The sequence below is a fragment of the Eumetopias jubatus genome, unplaced genomic scaffold (assembly GCF_037043125.1).
Source record: "Eumetopias jubatus isolate StellerSeaLion01/CBP00866 unplaced genomic scaffold, mEumJub1_p1.0 scaffold_14, whole genome shotgun sequence".
Lineage (NCBI taxonomy): Eukaryota > Metazoa > Chordata > Mammalia > Carnivora > Otariidae > Eumetopias > Eumetopias jubatus.
Window position 1 is genome coordinate 50,830,094 of NW_028274820.1, and position 23,268 is coordinate 50,853,361.

Consider the following 23,268-nt stretch of genomic DNA (forward strand, 5'->3'; position numbering starts at 1 on the left):
ATGCACCCCATCCCATGAATTTTTATGTGATTCTAAATTTTTACATCTACTTTTACTGTTCTCGATGTGCAGGAATTGATCTGTTCTGCAAATGGCTCCTCTCATTTCAGTATTGTCTTAATCATTACCTTCCTCTTTTCAGCCCCTGGAGGAACACGCATAGATGATGGTGACAAGACCAAGATGACCAACCACTGTGTGTTTTCAGCAAATGAAGACCATGAAACCATCCGAAATTATGCTCAGGTAGAGCCCCTCATTGAGAGATTGTTGTGTAAGAAGGGAAACATTTGAGCAGGATTTAGGGAAACGGTGGGTTCAGAAATTCTACAGGCCACTTTTCTAATAGGAATGTTAGATTGCTCTTAAACCTATGAAGAGATACTCAACTGCATTCATAGTAAGGCAGTGGGCATTAAAACTTTGCAAAGGTAGACTTTTTTTACTTTTCACCCATACAGAACACAGAGAATCAGATGCTCACATAATTTTTTTTTAATTTTATTTATTCATCAGAGAGAGAGAGAGCAGAAGCAGGGGGAGCAGCAGGCAGAGGGAGAGGGAGAAGCAGGCTTCCCGCTGAGCAGGGAGCCCGATGTGGGACTCGATCCCAGGACCCTGGGATCATGACCTGAGCTGAAGGCAGGCGCTTAACTAACTGAGCCACCCAGGCATCCCATAGATGCTCACATAAATTCTTATGGGAGTATAAACTGGTACAATCCTTAGGGAGAGCAATTTGGTACTATCTTTTAAAACTAAAACTACACACTCCCTTTGACCCAGCAGTTCCGCTTGTAGAACCTTATCCTGCAGATAAGCTTGCATGTGTGTAGAATGACACAGACAGTGAGAGTTATCTGTGTCACTTGTAAGAGCCTCACGGCATGGAAACAGCACAAAAGTCTATCAGCAGAGTACTCGTTAAAGTTTTCTAATTCGTATTAGTAGATTATCGTGTGGCTATTCAAAAGAAAGAGACAAGAAGGTATTTGTAATATGTAAAATCTGTAAAGGAATCACATCCAGATTCAATAAAGAACTACAAGTCAGTAAGAAAAGGACAAGCAGCCTATTAGGAAGGGATGTATAGGCATTTCGGAGGAGAGGAAACACAAGTCTCTCCCGAAACAGATGAAGACATCTTCAAACTTATTAGTAATTAGGGAAATTTCAATGAAAATCGTGAGATACCCTTTTGCATTCATTGGATTGGTAAAAAAAATAAGAAGTCTTTAGGCCCTAGTGAAGGTCAGGAAGTGGTGGGACTGTAAAATGGAACAGCCTGGTAAACATGACCTTGTAAAGCTGAACATACCTGCGTCGTGACTAGCTGGTTTGGGATTGGTGTATTCCTGTGCTGTCACTGGCTCTTAACAGTCAGGTGTTATTCTCAGCTAGACTAGGAGTGCGAGTCCCAGGACTCGAGTGACTGTGCAAACTGGAAAGCAAGTTTGCTGGATTTTGATACCATTTATTCTTTTTCTTTTATTGCATTCTGGGTCATTTATTCTTTCCTCATGGGGCACCAGTGTCATTTTTACCCTTGAGCTCCATCTTGATCGTATTAAGCGATAAGCATGCTAAAAGTTTTAGATGAGTGCTTATTATGTGGAATATAAGAGAAAGGAATTAGATTCAGAAATCATTTTCAGTTATAAAAATAGTCAACATTTATAAAATCTCTATTTAAATAAGAACACTGTATTATTTTATTCAGGCTACCATAATAAAGTACCATAGAATGGATGAAGAATGGAGAACTTTATTATTCCCAGCTGGGAAGGCTGGGGAGGCCCGATCAAGGTGTCAGCCAGTTTGGTTCCTGGCGTAGTCTCTCTTCTGGCTCTTAATAAGGCCATCAGTCCTATCAGATTAGGGCCCCACCCTTATTTAACTACCTCTTAAAGTCCCTATTTGCAAGTATAGTCACATTGGATGTTAGGGCTTCAACATATGAACTTAGTAGGAACACAAACATTCAGTCCATAGCAAACATCATTCCACTTAAAAAAAAAAAAAAAAAAAAAAAAACAGCCCAGAATTCCACTGACACAGTTGCAAACCCTCCTTGAATGTTCTAACTAGATTGTGGGGGCCAGTAATCTTTTATTACTATTAAGTTATACCAATTTTTGCTTGTCTGCCAATAAACATGTTTGTGTCGGTCTAAGAGTAGAATATCCCTGAAGTCTGCTCTCCTCTCCATCATATCCATGGTCTTTGTGATGATAAATGCAGCCCCCTTCATTTCAGTTGTTTTTAATCTCTGCGTCTCACAGTTTTAACATTATGGTATTTTCATCAAAATTAGCTTTGATTTCTTACCTGTTTTACTCTTGACTAAATTTCTTTTATTCTACATTGATGTAGTCATCCTTTTTTCCCCGCAGGGGTCATAATAACTCCTTTGAAATGCTTCCAGTTCTTGTATCACAGAATGCACATATTTAACTACAATTTTTTTATTATTATTATTAGAGGCCCATGTTGTGGTTATGGTGACTTTCTACCCCTATTGTCTTTTATTTAAAATTGTTTACATAATATTGAATGGTTCTCTTTTATGTTTAGGTCTTCAATAAACTCATCAGGAGATACAAGTATTTGGAAAAAGCTTTTGAGGATGAAATGAAAAAGGTAAAAATTCAGTTGTAGTGCTTTATCTGTTTAAAGTAATGAAATGGAGAGGGACAAAAATTTTACATATACAGTGATAGTGCAGACGTACATGGACATAGTAAGTTTTTAATGTTTCTTGAATGAATGAGTGTGACAGAGCATTAGCTAATAGCTATGGGGAAAAATACATGATTAGCCTAGACTTTGTTCATTCATGTTTAATGTAAGACAGCATGCTTTATTCCATAGGAATGGTTTTATAGCATCTGACTCCTGACCTCGCAGGGCTTAAAATAAAAACTAGAGATTCCAAATATGCAAGAAAAATGATTATATCAAGCGAAGAGTTGAGGTATGTGATTTAATCAGTTCAAGCATGTGAAATAATATATGGACAGCAGCTAATACCCAGCAAAATTCTTTAATTTCCAAAAATACAGTTTAGCAAAGGGAATAAAAGCATTTCTTGGGAGATAATATGTGAATGTCAACCTCAGTGGTGTTTGTCATCTGTAAAATAGCTGCAATAAGATGACATACCTCATGGTTTTGTAGGAATAAACGAGATAACATATAAGGTGGTTAATAGAGTTAAGTGGCCTCTAGTAAGTAGGGAAAGAAATAGTAGCACCTCATTAAAGAAGCCCTGCTTTCAGTAATTGCAACATGTTCCCTCTTCCAATTTCTAACTCGTGTGTGTGTATATATATATATAGCACTCACTACATTAACTACGTTGCTTTATCATTGTTTCCAATTTTAGATATCTGCCTAAATTATAAACCAAGGGAGTAAAGGAACTATAACATCTACTTTGCTACTTATGTACTTGCTTCCCCCTATTCAAAGTGAATACCTAACCCCCTCCCCCCAAAAAAAGTGGATCCATACATTATGGAGGATTGTGACAGTAAAATCTTGAAACAATGAAGGGTAGCCACTTAAATTGATTAGGGAGAATGTCCATGATAAATTGGAGAAGGTGCAAAGCAGCCATTTGGTGGTTTAACCTCAGGCAAATTACTTAATTTCTATATGCCTCGGTTTACTTTTCTGTGAAATGAGGATCAAGGCTTTTGTAGGTATTAACACACAAAAAGTATTCAGAAAAATAGCTGGTACCCTTGACAAGTTTTAGCTGTTACGAATGTATAATTCAGTTAAAACAATACATGTTTATATATATAGTTATATATAGTATGTAGACCTATATAAGTTCATTTAAAAATCTGGAAGGACACCCATTAAACAGCTAATGTTAATTCTAAGGAAGCAGGATTAGAGAGGAGATCACATTTTTATTATTCTGTAGTGGTAGATTTTACTCTTACTATCGTGTATTATAACTTTTTTAAATAGGAAAAGATTTAAATGGGAAAAAATGTGATCTATTACATTGCTGGGTGCCTACAGAAAAACAAGCACTTGATTAAATAAGGGAATGGAAATAATGGGGGGAATATGTAAAGCATTTAAATAAACACTTTACCACTTTTGTCTAATAATACCATTCATGTTTTACTTCTCTTAGCTCATTTGCTCCTTGAAAACTTCCTTAGCTGTTGTATTCACGTGATGATATTCATATGTTTTCAAGAACTATTTATTTTTCACAGTATATCCATTTTTCAGGGAATGTTCTGGAATATATGCAGCATCTGATTTTAACATTGATTAATATAATTGATCAATGTAAATATTAATTTAAAAAATCTAACTGTACTATTTTGTTATAATGGAGTATTTCTAATGAATGTGGGTATATTGATGTGCTTAAAAAGTAGTGTTTAAAAGTTTATTTTGGAAGCCATTTTTCCTTATTCACTTGAGTCTTAATCATCTTTACAATCAGAGGAAAAGGCCAGATTGATGTGAAGTGTCTATGATTTTGTCAGTCCTTTTACTCTGCCTCCTTCCTGGTGTTCCCTGGAGCTTTACCCATTGATGCTCTCATTCCCTCGGTGTTTCCTTATGCACTTTGAAGGTGACTTTGTCTTTAATTCATTGAGACTTTAATAGGCATAACCTGGGAGTGAAATGGACTAGTTTGATTACAGCTCTGCCACGGACTCAAATATCTAGTCACATAACTTAGCTGTAACGTAATAATCCTTTAACTGTCCGGGATAGTAAATTAATATCGCCCTACGCGATGCACGGAGTTAATGGCCTTTTGTTGGTGCCAAGTAATGAAAAAAGTCAGCAAGGCCCCAGTAGTGATAGTGAGCCCTGGGGATCTTGGTAACATGCCCAAGGACTATGGAACCGAGAAGATAGTCCTAGAAGAGGGTCACAGCACTAGGTGGGTGCCTTAGGAAAGAGCAGGGCATTGCACGTGACTCAGTACTCTTAGAATTAAAAATGGGAAGTGGGCTATAATCCCCTTTGCTTTGGTTTTCTTTTAACCATTCTGGGGTTGCTACTTTTCCAATTACCCCTCCAAAATTGCTCTTTCCAGCTCGTGTCCCTGGCCTTTTCTCCATTAAGAACTTGGGTCAGATCCTCCATTACTTGATCACCAGAGCTGGTAAAGCTGCGTGATCCAAGAAATACCAAGTTTGAGTCTTGTTATTTTTAAAAGAGCATCAAGAACTTAGGAAACCCCTTCCTCACCGAACAGTCTTGTTTTAAAGAGTATTATATGCTCTGAATTCAGAAAAGCATATGCTGATGTCAAAGCTTATTGACTTTTTCCTGTTTTTTGTTCATTGTGCTATAACAAACCCAGAGAAAATGGGTAGATGTAGTGGGGGGACCCCAAAAAATGAAAAATGTGAAGGACAGTAATCTATTTCAGTAAATGTTATGCTCAGCATGTAAAACTTACCCTTTGTTCTGTACAAAGTCAGATGTAAATTTTTTATGTAACCTATTCCTACTGTTCTCCAAAGATCTCTCTTTGTTCCCGTGGATGTTATCTATAGCTACGTGTAGGTAAACTTGGAAGAAAGGAACCATGCCTGAGAAAGTCACTTTCCTTAGCATCCGGTTTCTAAGTGAACAACTGTATGTGTTTCTAATGAATGATAACTGTGCTGTGCATCTGATCAACTAGTTCTTCACCATCTAGGCATGCATGTGTATTCTGTTTGTTATTTTCCTACTTTAGTCCTTTGCTTTATAGACATGGTTTCTTTTGTTTGACCCACAGCTTCTCCTCTTCCTTAAAGCCTTTTCCGAAACAGAGCAGACAAAGTTGGCAATGCTGTCGGGGATCTTGCTGGGCAATGGCACCCTTCCCGCCACCATCCTCACTAGTCTGTTCACCGACAGCTTAGTCAAAGAAGGTAATTGCTCTCGTGTTTTCGAACCTGGCAGATGTAAAAAGTAAAGCCCCATGTGGTTAGAGAAACACCAGCACCTCCTCTTACCGTGTTCTGCTACCCACTCATCCTCCATGTAAGAAAATTTGTGTTTATCTTTAAACAATACAAATTGTACCTGTTTCTTGTAGGGAATTGGAAGAAAGAATATACACTTGTACAAAGACAAAAACTAATAATAAACTGAAATTTAGGGTGTTAAGACTTAATGCCGAGATCAAATACCCTGAAGTTGATTCAGTCTAAGCTCTTTCTCTCAATTAAGTTGCTACTGGCATATTTTGCTGGGAAAATGCTTCATTGTGCTTTGTGGGACATTTAACCTTTTTGCCCTCAGGCACAAAATGCCAGCATGTAGCACCCACCTCTATTTAGTATAACATAAAAAGGCCCCTTCATGTTCCCAAATGCCCCCCGCCCCCGCCCTGAATGTTTATTTCCCTGGTTTGGACCATTCTTCTAAACCATTACTTCTCAAAATCTTGTGCTCACATGTTCATTTTGATCACAATTTAAGATAGTCATTATCTCGGTTTTAGAAAGAAAGTCCAGATGGTTGCATCAAAGTGTTGCTTTAATTTTAAGGCATTAGGAGCTTGATAGGCATGTATACAATCACTTGGTTATAGAATACAACAAAAGTGGGCTCTTGGAGGAGGACCATGATATTCCAGTTATAATGCAACACAAAACAAAGAGTTATTTTTTCTTAAAAATAAAAGGGCTTTTGTGAAAACATCTGTTTCTTCTTAGAACTTAGTTTTTCTCCTACAAATGTTGAAGTCCCAGCCTCGTTCATGCCTGCAGTGAAATGGATTATAGTTTTCTTGTAGCTGAAAAAAGATTAGTAAATTGAAAGTCAAGCGATGTTATTTATTTAGGGATTTTCTAGAGTTTTTGACTTAACATAGATTTATGACAGTTCAGATTCTGTGATTGTTATTAGTGTGTTGTTAATATTATGACATTTTAAAGTGTTTTCCTGAAGAGAATTGGTGATATTTCACATCTTATTTATGTTGTGAGCCATTTTACACTTAGATAAAACAAGGTAAAATGTAAACAGTAAATGTTAATTATATTAGATTATCCTAGCCTTTATAACAGAAAATAATTGTCTTTCCGGTTGTATTAAAATCCTTCGTGATATGTACAAGTTCCTTTGCAATGTATCAGAAATAATTATATAGATGGACAGACAGACAGTGATGAAGCAAGCATAAAATATTAACAGGTATAAAATTTAGATAGTGGGGGGCGCCTGGGTGGCTCAGTTGGTTAAGTGTCTGCCTTCGGCTCAGGTCATGGTCCCAGGGTCCTGGGATCACGTCCTGCATCAGGCTCCTTGCTCATTGGGGGTCTGCTTCTCCCTCTCCCTCTGCTGCTGTCCCTACTTGTGTTCTTTCTCTCTCTGAAGTAAATAAAATCTTAAAAATAAAATAAAATTTAGATAGTGGGTATATGAGTGTTTACAGTTCAGTTTATTCAATTTTTCTGCATATTTGAATTGTTTTTATATATTGAAATTTGAGGAAAGGGGGAGAAGAAAAGTACATTTGCTATGGAGGTGACAGTGCTTGTGTCATATAGTTTTTTCTTGTACTCCACCATCTTTAGAGACTAGAGGCTTAAACTTTTGCTTCCTAAATAGGAACATATTGATAAATTACACTTTTTTCCCAACCCCACACCCAACAAATAGCTTTGGAGGATAGATTTATTCCACTCAGGAAAATCTTGAGTACAGAGAAATTTCCCAAATTTTCCAACAAGAACCACCACTAATGCAAAGTGATAGGTTTAAGCCAAGATTTGGATTCCTAGTTTAAAACATTACTTTATTTCAAGTGAAATACAGATCATACCACATTTTAATTTTTATTTTGATTTAATGACATAAATATATACTAAATTTTACACTAACTTGGTGAACCGAGAGTGTTAAAAACTCATGTCAACAAATAGAAAATCCCCCAGCTTGTAGCACCTGTGTTATTGTCCTAGCCATAGTTTCTGTTTTTTTTTTTTTTCTTTTTTGACTAGTTCCTCTGCTTATTCAAATGAAGAAAATTGGACCAGGTTAGTGTTTGTATAAATGATATATCAACTGGATGCTTTAACCTGCAACTAACTCGAAGACAAGACTCAGATTGCTGTATAAGAACATTTGTTGGCATACAAGAACATTTATTTCTTATGTAACAAAAAAATATAAAAGTCGGGTAGACTTCAGGGTGAAACAATGTCATCCAAGTCTTGGATATTTTCTCCCATTATTTCTCACTACCGTTCATAGCATCAACTTCACCCCAAGGATGATTTCCCTGGTCATTGTAAGATGTCTGCTGGTACAGTTATGGCCCATGCTTTCTTGTTCAGATTCAGTGGAAGAATAATAATTCTCAACATAGGAGAGTTTATCTTGCCTTCAGCTGATTGGCTGCCATAGGCCACATGACTACTTTTGGCCAAGTAGCAGTTGCCAGGGAAATGCCCTGGGCAGATGGGCTTCCGGTGAGGTCTCTAAACTAATCATTGCAGAAGGAGGTGGTACCAGGACTTGGACTAGAAGTCACCTAGCCTAAGCAAAATTGGAATTCTCTTAGGGAAGAGGAAAGGGGAATAGAGCTTCTTAGACCAATAAGAGTGAAGCCTTCAATTGAGAAAAATCAGTTTAACATTTCAACTACATTTTAACTCTTCATTCAGTAAATGCAACATTAACTTGGAAATTTGAAGTGTTCACAGGAGAACTGTCTACTAGTGATTGTCACTTATATTTGGAAATAAATCTTAATGTCAGTATGGATATGTAATTGAGTGGTTTTCTGATTAATATCACTCTTTTAGTCATCTCTTTAAAAATAACAAGAAAAAAGTTCAATTTGATACAGCATCAATATTTTTATAGCTTAACTCATAAGTATTTTCAAGTGCTTTTTACAAAAGTAAAATTGTAAGGTAAATAGTGTCCTTCCCTGTATAACTTTATTTATATCCATCACTATTAATGGTTCTTAACTGGTATCATTTATCAGCAAATTAGTTGACATGTTACCATTTCATTTTATGTCTCAAGATTTGTTTGTTGTGCCTCAGGATCATTGTGTTATACACGTGAAATATTGGTGAGCCACAGGGTGAAGGAGAGGCAAAAGACACTAGAAAATACTGGGCTTTTAATGTGTTTTGAACCAAGGTAAAAATAAATAAATAAATTTACAATTATACCAGGTTGGAATCAGGGAGACCCACTTTGAAAAATATTTTGACTCTTTTTCCTTCTCATGAAAATGCTCTCTTTTAAGTAATGAAAGTAAACTGTGCCTAATGAAGAGAATAGAACTGTACCTACAGAGCTGCTTTACCTCTACCAAATCAAGTCTTGGAGCTCTTAACTCACTTCAGGACACCTAGTGGGCAGGGTGGCCTTGTCCATCGTCGCAAGTGGTTTTGCTTAGGAAAGGAGTGAAACTCACTTTTTTCTTTCTCTTTTTTTTTTTAAACAGGCATTGCGGCCTCATTTGCTGTCAAGCTTTTTAAAGCATGGATGGCAGAAAAAGATGCCAACTCTGTTACCTCTTCTTTGAGAAAAGCCAACTTAGACAAGAGGCTGCTTGTAAGTGTTGTCTAGACAAGGGGTTGTATGCTTCATGCTTCGGTTGTGGCTTTGACGATGCATGACAGATGTTTGGGTCTGTGTTAAATTGGAACGTGGTTCCTTTTATTTCTGTATATTTGGCAGATTGAAACGAATTCCATCTCAATCTTTATTAAAAAAAATGGAATGATAAAATTAAAGAGACTAATGAGACTTTCAAATTTTGTTGTTTGTTGAGACTGAGTTAACATTTATCAGAATTAACACGTTCTTTTATAACTAGTAACTATATAGATTTGAAGTTGTAATATTAAAAAGTCCCATCAATCCCACCTAATTAAACATTTATGTGTTAGGTTAGAGATGGATGACACTGATCTCATGTAGTTGTTGATTTGTTAACTAAATAAAAGCTTAAACAGGATTCCTTGTTTATACCAAAATACTTGGAAATACTTAGGTATATAAGAAAGCAGGTAAGTTTATTGTGGTTGATTTGAAGCTCTGATGATCACGATTGATTATATTTTTATTTCTCTGTCTTTGTTTTTCCAAAAAAAAAAGCAAAAGAAATATTTTGTTCTTATATTTCTATCTGCTCCCTAAAATTTCTTCCTGCTAGAAGCAATAGCTCTGCAGATGACAGATTTCTCCAAGTGACGTTGCTTTTACAATCTAGAACAAAGTCTAAAACTGAAAGACACCCTTGCCATCTTCTGTTCACCTGGTCTCTCCTCTGTTTTTCACTTCTGAGGTGTTCCAGTGTGCACGGGTATCTGTCAGTCTGTAGGGTAATTCTAAAAATGGGCTCTTCCCCTCAGGAAACCCAAGAATAATTTTAACGGTAAATGCTTATGCTTTTACTTTCAATCACTTAAAATTTCTTTGTCTCTTGAAGTTTACCTTAAAATAGCCCTTTTGGGTCTTTAAAGTCTTTAGAATGCGATAAAGAAGAAAAATGAGGGCGCCTGGGTGGCTCAGTTGGTCAAGCGACTGCCTTCAGCTCAGGTCATGATCCTGGAGTCCCGGGATCGAGTCCCGCATCGGGCTCCCTGCTCCGTGGGGAGTCTGCTTCTCCCTCTGACCCTCCCCCCTCTCATGTGCACGCGCTCTCTCTCTCTCTCTCTCAAATAAATAAATAAAATCTTTTTTAAAAAAAAAAAAGAAGAAGAAAAATGAAAAAGTGTAGAATCTAGTTAATTTCTGCCGCTGATAATAATTTTTAGTCAGCCTATGTTTGAGTGCCTACTTTGTGCCAGGCATGGCCCTAGAAGCTGAGGAGGCACGAGAGAACAGGATAGAAAAGTTACCTGCCTTCAAGAACCCACTTTCTCATGGACTTAGGGTAGATCCTTGTATACAGAAGGAGAAATCATAAGTGACTAGGTGGGCTGAGCAGGGTGGAAGTTTACGTGAAGGCAACATATTCTTGTCCCTGAGTCTATAGATGAGCTGTATCTGGGCCAGGTCTCCCTGTGATCCATACACCTTTCCATTCTGAGACCCAGCCTGCAGGAGCACCTCCCATGTGGGCCCTTCTGTCCTCATGGCGAAGGACAGGAACACAGAAAACAGAAGTGAATCACTCCAGTGCATTAAAAGCTCATCTTCTACTGGCCAAAAGAAGTGATAGTGAATCCTGGCAGGGGGGTGGGTGGGAAAGTTCATTCTATCATAGCCTACTATTCCACTTCCTCAGACAGACACAGCAAGGAGGGGCATCTCTCAATACTTATTTGAAGGAGAGGGACCAATGATTAAGAACAAGTATGCAGTCTATAACAACTTGCCACAAAAGACTGTTACTAATGCGTGCTTCCTTAAAGATGTCAATAGGCAGAGCTCGGTTAAACTAATTAGGTCATGTCATAAATTTTTTTTAAATGTCTTTCCTTTTTTGAAAAACACATCATTTAACTGTTCCTACTAGGTTTCTGTGTCTGCATATATTTGGGGTATGAGAAGCACAGGTAGAAGTTTCTACCAGAAACACTGTAAGCTCGGGGAGGATAGGGTAATCCTCTGTGAACCCTGCCACCTGATGTTTGCTAACTCAGTAAGTGAATGAGGAACTAGAGGGTCAGTTTCAACATCAGGGAGAAAATTTTTGTTTCCTTAACACAACAAAATTCTGTCTGGCTGTACTAGTACATTTTAGGGGAAAAAGCGTATCTCAGAGTGTAGCAGTTACTCACTTCTGTAATACAGAAGCAAGAAAAATTTATAGCAACTCTGAAAAGGGGATGGAAGGCAACTGACGAAATCAACATTAACTAATAAAAAATTAAAAGTGCTATGAGGAAAAGATTAACTAGGGAAGCTCTAAGGAGTGTCAGAGAAGGATGCAGTTTTCAGTGGTAGGGGAGGGTCTCTCTGACAAGGGAACATTTGTGTAAAGACTTGAAGGAGGTAAGGAGTGAGCTATCTAGGTATCTCTAGGCTTTGGGGCATGGCATGTTGGGGACAGAAAGAGGAAGTGTTTGGTAAGAGCGAAAGTGTAGATCAGCTCAGTGAAGTAGCAGGTCCCATATCATCTAGTAACTTTGGCTTTTATTCTGAGTCAGATGGAAAGCTTTCGGGAAATTCTCAGCAGAACTGTGCATAATGTGTTTAGGGTCTAAAGGGGATCACTTTGGCTTTACTTTGGGAATAGACTCAGAAGCAAGAGCAGAAGCAGGGAGACCTTAATCTGATGGTTGTTTGTACCTGGATAGGGTTTTTCTAGCAAACACAAACCACGTTCCAAGCCAGTAAATGTCATGATAGGATTCAGACCGGCTCGACTTCAGTTTAATCTGAATAATAATCTACAATGTATTATGTGCCATTTATTAGGACTTTGGATATAGTTCATAAATAAGCCACCAGTAATATATTTGATGCCATATTGCTCTGAACATAACTTTAGATCAAACTTTGCCGTCCCATTCTTCCTAAACTGAATATCGAATGCCGGCATGGGGTAACAGAATAATTACCAGCTATGGGTGCACTCAGCTATGTCCTTAAATATATCTGGCTGCATAATTTGGGTCAGGCTACTTAGCCTTGTAGAGACTTAATTCATCTTCTGTAAAAATTTTTACTTTACGTAATTATGAGGAGAATGCCCACCGCATTTTGATTCGTAGAAGAAACTCAAATTTGTTCCCTGCATCCCAAATTTGGAAGACCTCTTGAACGGGAGAACAAATGTCGTGGCAGAATTTTAGTCTGATATGAAATGTTTGCTTTAACATGAATGTGTGTTTAATAGCTGCTCCCACCAACTCTTCTGACATTTTAAAACTTATAACTCAACAAGGGAAGTTTTGGGATGATGATATAGAGAATATTGAAATTTGAGTCCTGTCATGGAAGGCTTTGGCTCTGTCCCTGTACGTGGCAAACCTATTACAGATTTTTCTACTGAGATTTTTTACCAGAGCCATATAGACACTGACCATACATGTGCAAATCTAACCACTATAAAAGTTTGGATCTATTTTTTTAGACTGCAGCAGTCTGAAAAATGTGAGCACTTTGAAAACTGTCTTAATATCTTAGTTGGGTGTTGAAATCACACAGGATTAGAACATGACTAAGTGTTACTGAGATTCTGCCAAGCTGTGTAAGGTAAAATGGAAATGAGGTAAAAAATATGCAAGCAGCCATGGTGTATTGCTCTCTTTAAAAATTTCCAACAGAATTATGTAATGAACTGAAGAGTTTGGTAAGGTGGGTTTAGATTAGATCTTACTGTGACTTCATTTAGAACCACCATCATTAACAGATAAGACAAAAATTCTCTTTAGCTCCAAGCTAGTTAGCATTTTCTCAGAATGTGAATAGAGGTTCTTGAGGTAATAGTCAATGTTTTTCTAACGTTATCTCAAATCATCTCAGCATTATTAAAACTGACTTTTGTCTATTAACTCATAAGTTATCATGTTATTTGCATTTAATTTAGCAAGATTACTTTTGTATTCATACATGCTACTCTCTGATTAAAGTGAAAAAAAAGTAAATAATGGTTCAAAATGGGTGAAGCCAGTTTATGTAAGTTGTTTAGCATTTTTTTCGCTTTCTCTGTAAAACTGCCTAATTTTAGAAGGTGCTTAGCGAATGCTCAAGAAATATACCCAAGATTTATTCTTTTGACAATCATTCTCTGCTCTCGTGTTCCAAATATGAGATATTCTAAGTGCTGCTTTTTTTTAAGATTTTATTTATTTATTTGACAGAGACACAGCAAGAGAGGGAACACAAGCAGGGGGAGTGGGAGAGGGAGAAGCAGGCTTCCTGTGGAGTAGGGAGCCCGATGCGGGGCTCGATCGCAGGACACCGGGATCATGACCTGAGCCAAAGGCAGACGCTTAAGGAAGGCAGATGCTTAATGACTGAGCCACCCAGGCGCCCCATCTAAGTGCTGTTTTAGTATGAAAATGTTGTCCTTTAGGCTTGCTGAAATTTGAACGGTTTTTTTGTGTAACAGTCTTCTTCCTTTTGTCTTTCAGGAGCTCTTTCCAGTTAATAGGCAGAGCGTGGATCATTTTTCTAAATACTTTACCGACGCAGGCCTGAAGGAGCTTTCTGACTTCCTCCGCATCCAGCAGTCCCTGGGCACCAGGAAGGAACTGCAGAAGGAGCTGCAGGAGCGTCTTTCTCAGGAATGCCCAATCAAGGAGGTGGGAAACCATCGGCTTCCATCACCACAAAACCCATGCATGAGAGGAATAGCATTGTGTCGCACAAGCTTGACGTTCCTAAAAGAGACCTCCATTTGTCTACTTATGTGAACTTTGTGTACTTGTGTATACCATTTAAACTAGCTCAGTGTCAAAGTTTTGATTCAGAATCCTCTAGCATGTTCCAGAAATGAATGGTCATTTCCACACAGTTGATGTATTTTATCTGGCTACTGTGATGAGCAAAATAAAAATAGTTCATCTACCAGATAGAGTTGCCATCCACTATTAGCATACACCATTATGTGGTGGTTTTTCCATTTTATCGCAGATAATATAATATGGTTAAGTATATGGTTAGTGTTTGAAATCAATGCTGGGTATTTCATGGATCACTGTGTATGAATATGTAGAGTTTTTTTCTTTTTTTTTTAATTTTAAGACAAATTTTGATGGGTTTTGAATTCATATCATGGGAAAAGACCAGTTGGACCAGTGGCTTGTTGGATCACACTCACTGTAGCTGGGTATCCCTGTAAATGTAAATACTACATTTCTTTTATAACAGTAGTTCATAGAGCTATGACTGTATCTTTTTAATTTTTTAAAAAACTCCTGTCTGCAGAAAACTTCCTATTTGAACTTTAACATTTTTACATGATAATCCAGAATTAAATCAGGTCCTTCCCTTTTGCCATTTGCTTCCAAGTCCCAAACCCTTAGCACTCTGCATGCTCTAAGCCCCACACGGCACCTTACGTGGTTTGAATGGAGAATTCCAGGCCGATGCTATCCAGCAGATGGAGGTGGTGGGACAAAAAATATTTCTAAGTCTCATGGCAGTAAGGTCAGCAATATATTGAGTAACATTTTCCAAGCAAGAACTTGAACATGATTTTCCATGGAGGGAAAAAAAAGCAAAACCAAAAAACACTGTGATGCTTCTGGACACAAAGGTGCCAGCTGTCTTTGCAGCTTTCTTCAGCCAGCTCAGGCACTGGGACTTCCCAGTTCCTTCTGTTCTCGAACATCACTTAACCCATTCCTGACACCTCTGTATCCCAGGCCAGGACGGGGAAGAAAACAGTGTCTTTTCACTAGCGAGCAAGGAGGGGGAAAGAGCTGTGCTATTCACAAAATAATAGTATATTTGACATAGATTATGGTGTTTAATCACTTTTGAGGACCTAACCTGTCTTTGTGATTGTATTTCAAAAGGAAAAAAAAATTTTCCAAACAAGTTTGATATAAAATATATTAAGCTGACCTTTTATTCCATGCCATCAGATTTGAGGATAAATTAGAAAATAACCCATCCAGAGTTGCTGCATTGATATGTATCATATAAAAAACATTGCCTTTGCACTTGATAGTTTATTCACATGGGGCATGAGGGTCATCAAAAGTAATCATTAAGGAATAAATTGTGGTGAATGGACTTATACAAACCCAAACCATTATTCATCAAGGGGTTTAAAGTTGAGAGTCGGAGGTAAAGATTTACAGCTCCGTTGCCTTGTTGAAACCCCAGGGAATCAAACTGGCTCAAGTAATCAGCTGTGCGGGACCCAGAGGGGTTGCTGCAAGTAAAAGAATTACCTTCTCAGAAACAAAGAGTCCCTCTTATTTCCTCTTCCCTAGCATCTCCTGGCCAGAGCCGAACCTATTAATTTTTGGACTAAATATAAATGTGCTTTGAGAACAAATCATTGTGTTTTTCCTCCCTCTTGTAATATGAGAATAGGTACCAGGAAAGGAGGGACAGAGCTGAGTATTTATCCACCCAAAGCCTTTTACTAACCAGGCACGGTGAGAGGGAAACTCCCATCTGCCTGTTACTCTCTGACCCCTTTCTCCATGAAATGTAGGTGGTGCTCTATGTTAAAGAAGAAATGAAGAGGAATGATCTCCCGGAGACAGCAGTGATTGGACTTCTGTGGACCTGTATAATGAATGCCGTTGAATGGAACAAGAAGGAAGAACTGGTTGCAGAGCAGGCCCTTAAGCACCTGAAGGTACAGGGTCAACAGGGAACAGTCTTGGCTGCAGACCAGTTGCAGCTCTTAACTGTATGCATGACATGTGCGTTCTAGCTGCAGTTCACCCAGGTTTAGGCCAAAGATAGATTTCCTGGTGTTTTGTTTTTTTTTTTTTTTTTCAAATTTGCCACTACCTGAAATGTCTCAGATGTAAGGGCCTATGAAATATATTGTAGAGTAAGTTCTTACTAAATACAATGTCAGGGGCACCTGGGTGGCTCAGTTGCTTAAGCGTCTGCCCTCGGCTCAGGTCATGATCCAGGGGCCTGGGGTGGAGACCCGAGTCAGGCTCCTTGCTCAGCGGGGAGTCTGCTTCTCCCTCTGCCCTTCTCCCTGCTCATGGTATCTCTCTCTCTCTCAAATAAATAAATTAAAACATCTTTAAAAAAATATAAACACAATGTTGGAAAATTCACAGACTAATCATATATTCAGTATTTAAAGTGAAAAAGAAATATGGTCTAACTATTGTTTTTTGTTTTTTTTTTTTCATTCTGCACGATCAAAGTTCTTGGTAATATTTTTAAGTAGACTACAGATTGGTATTAGAATTTGAGAAGTATCTGAGTGGCGGAAGAAATCAACTCATTGTGTAAATTGCATGTTTTTGTGCATGGATACATCTTTTTGCTCTTATTGTTGTCTCCCTACAAAACTATATTAAGATGAGTAAAAGACTTAGATCCTTCCTACAGAGTTTACATTTGAACTGATAAGTCAAAGACTACCTAGTAGGAACTAGGTAGAATATAGATTAAAGATAACTCTCAGTGTTTAGAACAGAGCAGTGATGGGACGCCTGGCTGGCTCAGTCGGTTAAGCGTCTGCCTTCAGCTCAGGTCATGATCCCAGGGTCCTGGGATCGAGTCCTGCATTGGGCTCCCTGCTCTGCGGGAAGCCTGCTTCTCCCTTTCCCTCTGCCTGCCACTCCTCCTGCTTGTGCTCTCTCTCTCTCTGACAAAGAAAATATTTTTAAAAAGAAAGAAAGAAAGAAACACAGCCGTGAGTAAAATCTGCAGGTCAAGTTGATCTGGGAAGGCTCCTCAGAGGAGATTCTGTTGAACTGTGTTAAGTCTTAAGAGAAAACAGCGGCTGTACATCAGTGACTAGAAACAAAGGACAGTTGGGACAAAGGGAATAATGTGAACAAAACCACAAAGATGACCTGGGGGGCGGGGGTTTGGGATGTCTGGGGAAAGAGAACCCCACACTCCACCAATACTAATCTGGCCACTCCAAGGCCTCACTCTACCTTCTTTTTTTTAAAATTTTATTTATTTATTTGACAGAGAAATAGAACCAGAGAGCACAAGGGGGAAATGGCAGAGGGAGAGGGAGAAGCAGGCTTCCCGCTGAGCGGGGAGCCCGACACGGGGCTCAATCCCAGGACCCTGGGATCATGACCTGAGCCGAAGGCAGACGCTTAACGACTGAGCCAACCAAGCGCCCCTCTACCTTCCTTTCATAGTGCCCATTAGACAGACGTAGTAACACCACCTTTAAAAGTCAGAATTTCATATTTGGTCTCTTCTTTTAGCGGGTTCAGTGAGAGAAATCTGGTAAGATGCTAGGATAAAAAATTAATTTTGTTTGGACACAATGTTATAATAATAATAAGATAGTCCTAAAAGTGAATGCTTTCTAAGCACATCTCCAGATTTCTGTGATTCAAGTATTGTTGGCCCTGTACCACCCATGAAAATTAATGGTTGGTTTTACTCCCCACTTCTGTTCCAGCAATACGCTCCATTGCTGGCTGTGTTCAGCTCCCAAGGCCAGTCAGAGCTGATCCTCCTCCAGAAGGTTCAAGAGTATTGTTACGACAACATCCATTTCATGAAAGCTTTTCAGAAGATCGTGGTTCTCTTTTATAAAGGTATCTCTCCATGTTGCTTTACCACTATGTTTCCATGTTTTATTGAAGCTCTTTGAGACCCAGCGCAGGGGATGAGGCAGAAGGGGACGTTGGGGGTCCATGCTAATTTTTGCAGGTTTGAGTGAGGCAGCCATATTGTGTGAAGAGAGAAAGCACAAATGCCATATATACATGATGAGGCCCCTGGGCACATTGCCAGGAGACTGGTGATAAACCGGTTATTATTTTTGGTGGGGAGGGATGGTGAAGAATACCGTAGTAACAAAAAGTAATTAGGTTTGCTTTTGAATTGTAAGGATTAGCTCTAATAACAATGACTACCAAAGGCTGCCTATAGTATATTCAGACCTTCTCAGGTGCTGTAAAGCTGACTAAAATTACTGAAATAATCAGCTTTTTACTTTGTATTTTAATTATTTGGCCCAACCATTCTCCTGTTTTTCAATGAAATGACTATTTTTAGATTTTTCACTTTACTCTTTTCATTGTATTTGTAAGGATTAGGTTGTCGTGACAACTGGCACTACCTTTAATAAATGAACGCTATTAGAATTTTAACTGATCTCAATCTCTACACCTGTAGTATATAAAAAATGATCCTGGACTATTCTTTGGTCTGGGTTCATGCAGTTTTGTGGGGGGCGGGGAGGGGGGAGGTGCACAGAAGAAACAATACATTTTGAACATTATAAAATGCTTATTAGAAGGTACTGCAATCTTAAATGGCAACTTAATATTAAAAAAAAAGTACAAATTAACATCAACCAAATGGTTTTTTTCTTTTTGATGTGTTCTTAAATTTGTCTCTTTTGAATGATAATTTGGGCATGTGGAGTGTAAAAAATTTTACATTATTGATTAATAGCTATTTTTAAAATGTTCGAGCATCTCACAGAGTTTTAATTGGCCGTCCAGATTCTCCAGATGTGTAGATCTTGCCCACGGGTGTTTGGGTGATACTTTACTCTCTCGGCATTAAGGTACTCAGCACAGTTTCTATGTCAGGAGGAGAATGTGCTGATTGCCAAGTCCCACCTGAAGTTCAGTAATTGGTGTTTTTCTCTGGCCAGATCCAAATGAGGTCCTCTTGGACATGGTCATGAAATATCAACATCCTAAAACTAGGGCTTAACGGACGCCCAAGGTGACCCATCAGAACAAAACCTGTAGGTCATATTGCCAACCCACCTGTGGTACCCGGCAGCCAAGAAGGAGAAGCCGAGCCCACCCAACCCGTGGCCATTCTGTCTACACTGGCTGACTCCATTGTAAACTGGTAGAGAGACCTGTGAGACAGGTTTCACATTCACTTAGTGAGTGGCCATTTTCCTCTACAGAAAAGCAAACTGTTAATTAAACTAGTAGTCTAAGCACACAATTTACTTTCTTGTCACTTAATAGCTAACCCAACTAAACAGTGTCTGTAACCAAATCTTTTTGTAACTGAGACATACTTGTTTGAGCCTTATCTGCAGGAGCACCTCATTTTATTATTAGATTTACTTCACTCACACACACACAACTTTTTGTCAGTAATGGCATCTATTAAAATCCTTTTTCAAATTTCTCATTTTAACCATTAATGCCAACATCTTCCCCATTGTGCTCCTTACAACTACTGATAACAGAACTGGTTGCTTTGAGTTATTTCCTATTCTTCAGCCCCAAATGCTAAAGAACAGTGACCTGACCTTATAAAGTAACCAAGAAGTGGGTACCAAGAAGTAAAAAGAAGAAGTATTAGCTCTTCCTTAGGCCATTGATTTACTAGGTGGTCAGTTTTTAAATAATCAAAAATCAGGTCTGTGGAAAGTATGAGCAAACCCAAGGGAACACAGGAAGGTGACAACATCAGTTTTATCCTGGCTTAGTTATTTTTGCAGATGAAATCAGGGTACTGTAAAATGGCAGCTGAAAATACATCACTGAGAAGTGAAAACTAAATGTTATTTTCTAGGTAATTTCGTAATTTCCCACAAAATTATACATATAGTCTGTTTTTCTGAACGAAGTAATTACATTATTTTTTTCTCTTGGAAACATGGAATCCCCGAGGAATGATTTTTCCATCCTGCTGTTAAAAGAATTACTGTGTTTACCTTCTTACCTTTTTTGATAGTAGTTTTTTCTTTGACCTAATTTCATCTGACAAACACCTGTGCACCAGGAGATGTACTTTTTTTGTTTTTACAAAGACTTGGACGTTCTTTTTTTTTTTTTTAAGATTTTATTTATTTATTTGACAGAGAGCACAAACAGGGGGAGCAGCAGGCCAAGGGAGAGGGAGAAGCAGGCTCCCTGCTGAGCAGGGAGCCCGATGCGGGGCTCGGTCCCAGGACCCTGGGACCATGACCTGAGCTGAAGGCAGACGCTTAACCAACTGAACCACCCAGGCACCCCACACTTGGATGTTCTTGTTCTGTGTTTTATCTGCCTAAAAAGGCGTGCTGAACAGTGTGTATGTATTAATGCACTCTCCTCCCAATGCTGCTGCGTATATGAATCACCTGAGAGCTTGTTAAAACACAGATTCCCTGGGGATTCTGGTTCAGAAGGGCCAGGGTTGGGCCCGCAAATTTGCATTTCAACAAATTTCCAGATGATGCCAAGACTTGGTCAGGACCAGTGGTCTAAAGGGTTATTGACTGACAGATGTGAAAAATTCTGTGAACTGTAGTAACATATTCCAAAATTATACTTCTCATTAATTCCATGTACACATACACATTCAACAGATATCAAATAGTATCTTGTTTGCTTCTTTTATGTAGTGATGTGGGTTCCTTTTATTTATTGTAAGGAACATTTTGTTTTAAAGCACGTTTTTTAAAATGTAATAGAAATAATTTCTCTTTTCCCATTTAATCTCTCTGTTTGTTATGTACACACATACCTTCCCTGTATTTCTAGAACTTGAGGATAACAGAAACTTGGAGATATGATTCCCCCTGTCTCCTTGACAAACCTAATTATTTTAAATGAATGCCATTATTGAAAGATTTTTTTTAACATGTAAATAAGGGAATAAAAGTGAATAAACTGTAAATGATAGTGCTGAATTTCAGGAATGAAAGAAAAAAGTAGAGATTGGTCCTTTAGTAAAGATTCACTTTCTGTATTAAAACCTAGATTTTTATATGTCTGTGCAATAGGAAAAATATTAAGTCCATCACTAATTTTCAGACATCACATTATTCACTTCTTAAAATAATTTTTCTTCCTTTCTTCCTAAAGCTAAGTACCATATTCTTAGCATGTGGATCTGAAAAATATTAGTCTCTTCTCAAGTACTGTCAGTACCTCTATCATGGATTGTTTTATTTGCAGATATTTCTTAGGTTAAGTTCTGTTCCTCATGCATATTTTTCTGAAAGAAACTTTATTTTCTCATCCTAAAAAAAAGTGAGTGAGCCTCTCACCATATATTCTCAGCATTCTTAAGGTAAATTATTTTTGACTTGTGTCCCTTTGTGACATCCCTAATAAGATGTCTCTTAAATTCCAAGTGACATGGTTTGGGGGGTTTTTTAAATATATTTTTTAAAGATCTTATGTATTTATGTATTTATTTTAGAGAGAGAGAGGGTGCATGTGCGTGTACAAGTGCGTGAGTTGGTGGGGGGGGCAGACGGAGAAGGAGAATCTTGGGCCGACTCCATGCTGAGTGGGGAGCCTGACGCAGGGCTCAGTCCCACAACCCTGCGATCATGACCTGAGCCGAACCAAGCGTAGGATACTTAACCAACTGAGCCACCCAGGCACCCCACAAGTGACATGGTTTTTAACTTAAATATCTAAGTAATGTTCCCTACAGCTTTGCCATTCTTAAACCATTTGTACTATATTTTCTCTTTGATCTTCGTGGAAACCCAATATTTAAGTTATAACTCTGCGAATTGAGAAATAATGTAGTTTTCTCATCAAAATGAATTTGTCCATCAGACATTTATGAAATGCATAGTAGATGGCAGGGCTTCCATTAAATGCTGGAAATGAGATGATAAACAGAACAGTTCCTGACTTCCTAAATTTCAGAGTGTATAAGAAAACCAAGGTTTACAGTCCCCATTTCATTTCTAAAATAAGACTCACACAGAGGGTGATGAGAAGTGATGGAATGTTGGAGGAAGGGCACACAGTATTCGGCCAGATAGAATGGAGAAAAACATTTTGTAATCTGAGGGAATTCTACATGCACTTATAGAATGTTTTTCTTACTTTATTTTTACTGATATTCTATATTCCTAGCAGGCATTTCTGGGAGATCCCGACAAACACTGTTGTTTTTCAGTGTTAATGAACTCCTCTCATACTTTTCCTTAGTGGGAGGAAAAAAAGTTCTCTCTTTATACCTCAGGAAGTTCTCTCCTCTTTAGATTAGACTTTTCACTAAACAAAAGTTGAGTTTTTTCTTAAACTTTTTGTTATTTGTGCTTTGCCTCCAAAGTTGTCCTGTGTGGTTTCTTTTGTCTCTTTTTTATTGTTTATTACCTGGTACTAAAAATTTGGTTGCACAGCAAGTGTTCATTACTAAATTAGGCTCTTCTAAGAACTCATCTTTGCAGTTGTCTCATTTTCTGTGGACAGTGCATCTGATAAGTGTTACCTAATGATTTAGGGTCTGTGGTTGACAAGAGTTTAAGTAGTTGCATGGCTTCTTTCAGCCTCTGTGGGGCAATAAAGCACATGAATGAGCTCTCAATCTTCGAAGGAAAACCTGAAACAGTCACCTTCCCGTGCAGTCTAATTCAGCTTTCCACCATGAGCATTGTATTGCACACAGTTCATTAAAGTGAGGAGATAAAATAGCATTTTTCTGCGTGTTTGTTATATTTTAAACTCCATTTATTTTTATAATAGTAATAGTTCTATAGTACTTGCATATAATTTATAAACTGAAAGACATATGTTGGGTGTACTTGCTCAAAATTGTCTTACTGATAGAGAGTGTGAGCAAAACAGTTTGGAAATTAAGTGTTCTAAATCACAAGCATCTTGGGATGCCTGAGTGGCTCAGTTGGTTAAGCATCTGCCTTCAGCTTAGGTCATGACCCCAGGGTCCTGGGGTCGAGCCCTGCATCGGGCTCCCTGCTCAGCGGGAGTTTGTTTCTCCCTCTCCCTCTAGTGCTCTCCCTCCCTC

General features: G+C 38.3%; 1 protein-coding gene across 2 annotated transcripts in view; it reads left to right on the plus strand.

The window, feature by feature from the left end:
- Nucleotides 1-23,268, plus strand: part of BZW2 (basic leucine zipper and W2 domains 2) — a 61,361-nt gene that overhangs the window by 34,838 nt on the left and 3,255 nt on the right. The window contains exons 4-10 of one of the 2 annotated variants that reach the window (XM_028119644.2): nt 143-246; nt 2,575-2,640; nt 5,774-5,909; nt 9,455-9,564; nt 14,043-14,213; nt 16,082-16,228; nt 17,990-18,128. In XM_028119644.2, the coding sequence (XP_027975445.1) occupies nt 143-246; nt 2,575-2,640; nt 5,774-5,909; nt 9,455-9,564; nt 14,043-14,213; nt 16,082-16,228; nt 17,990-18,128 (873 nt within the window). Of the gene's footprint in view, nt 1-142; nt 247-2,574; nt 2,641-5,773; nt 5,910-9,454; nt 9,565-14,042; nt 14,214-16,081; nt 16,229-17,989; nt 18,129-23,268 lie in introns of those variants that run through there. The other variant, XM_028119652.2, reaches the window with a different exon arrangement.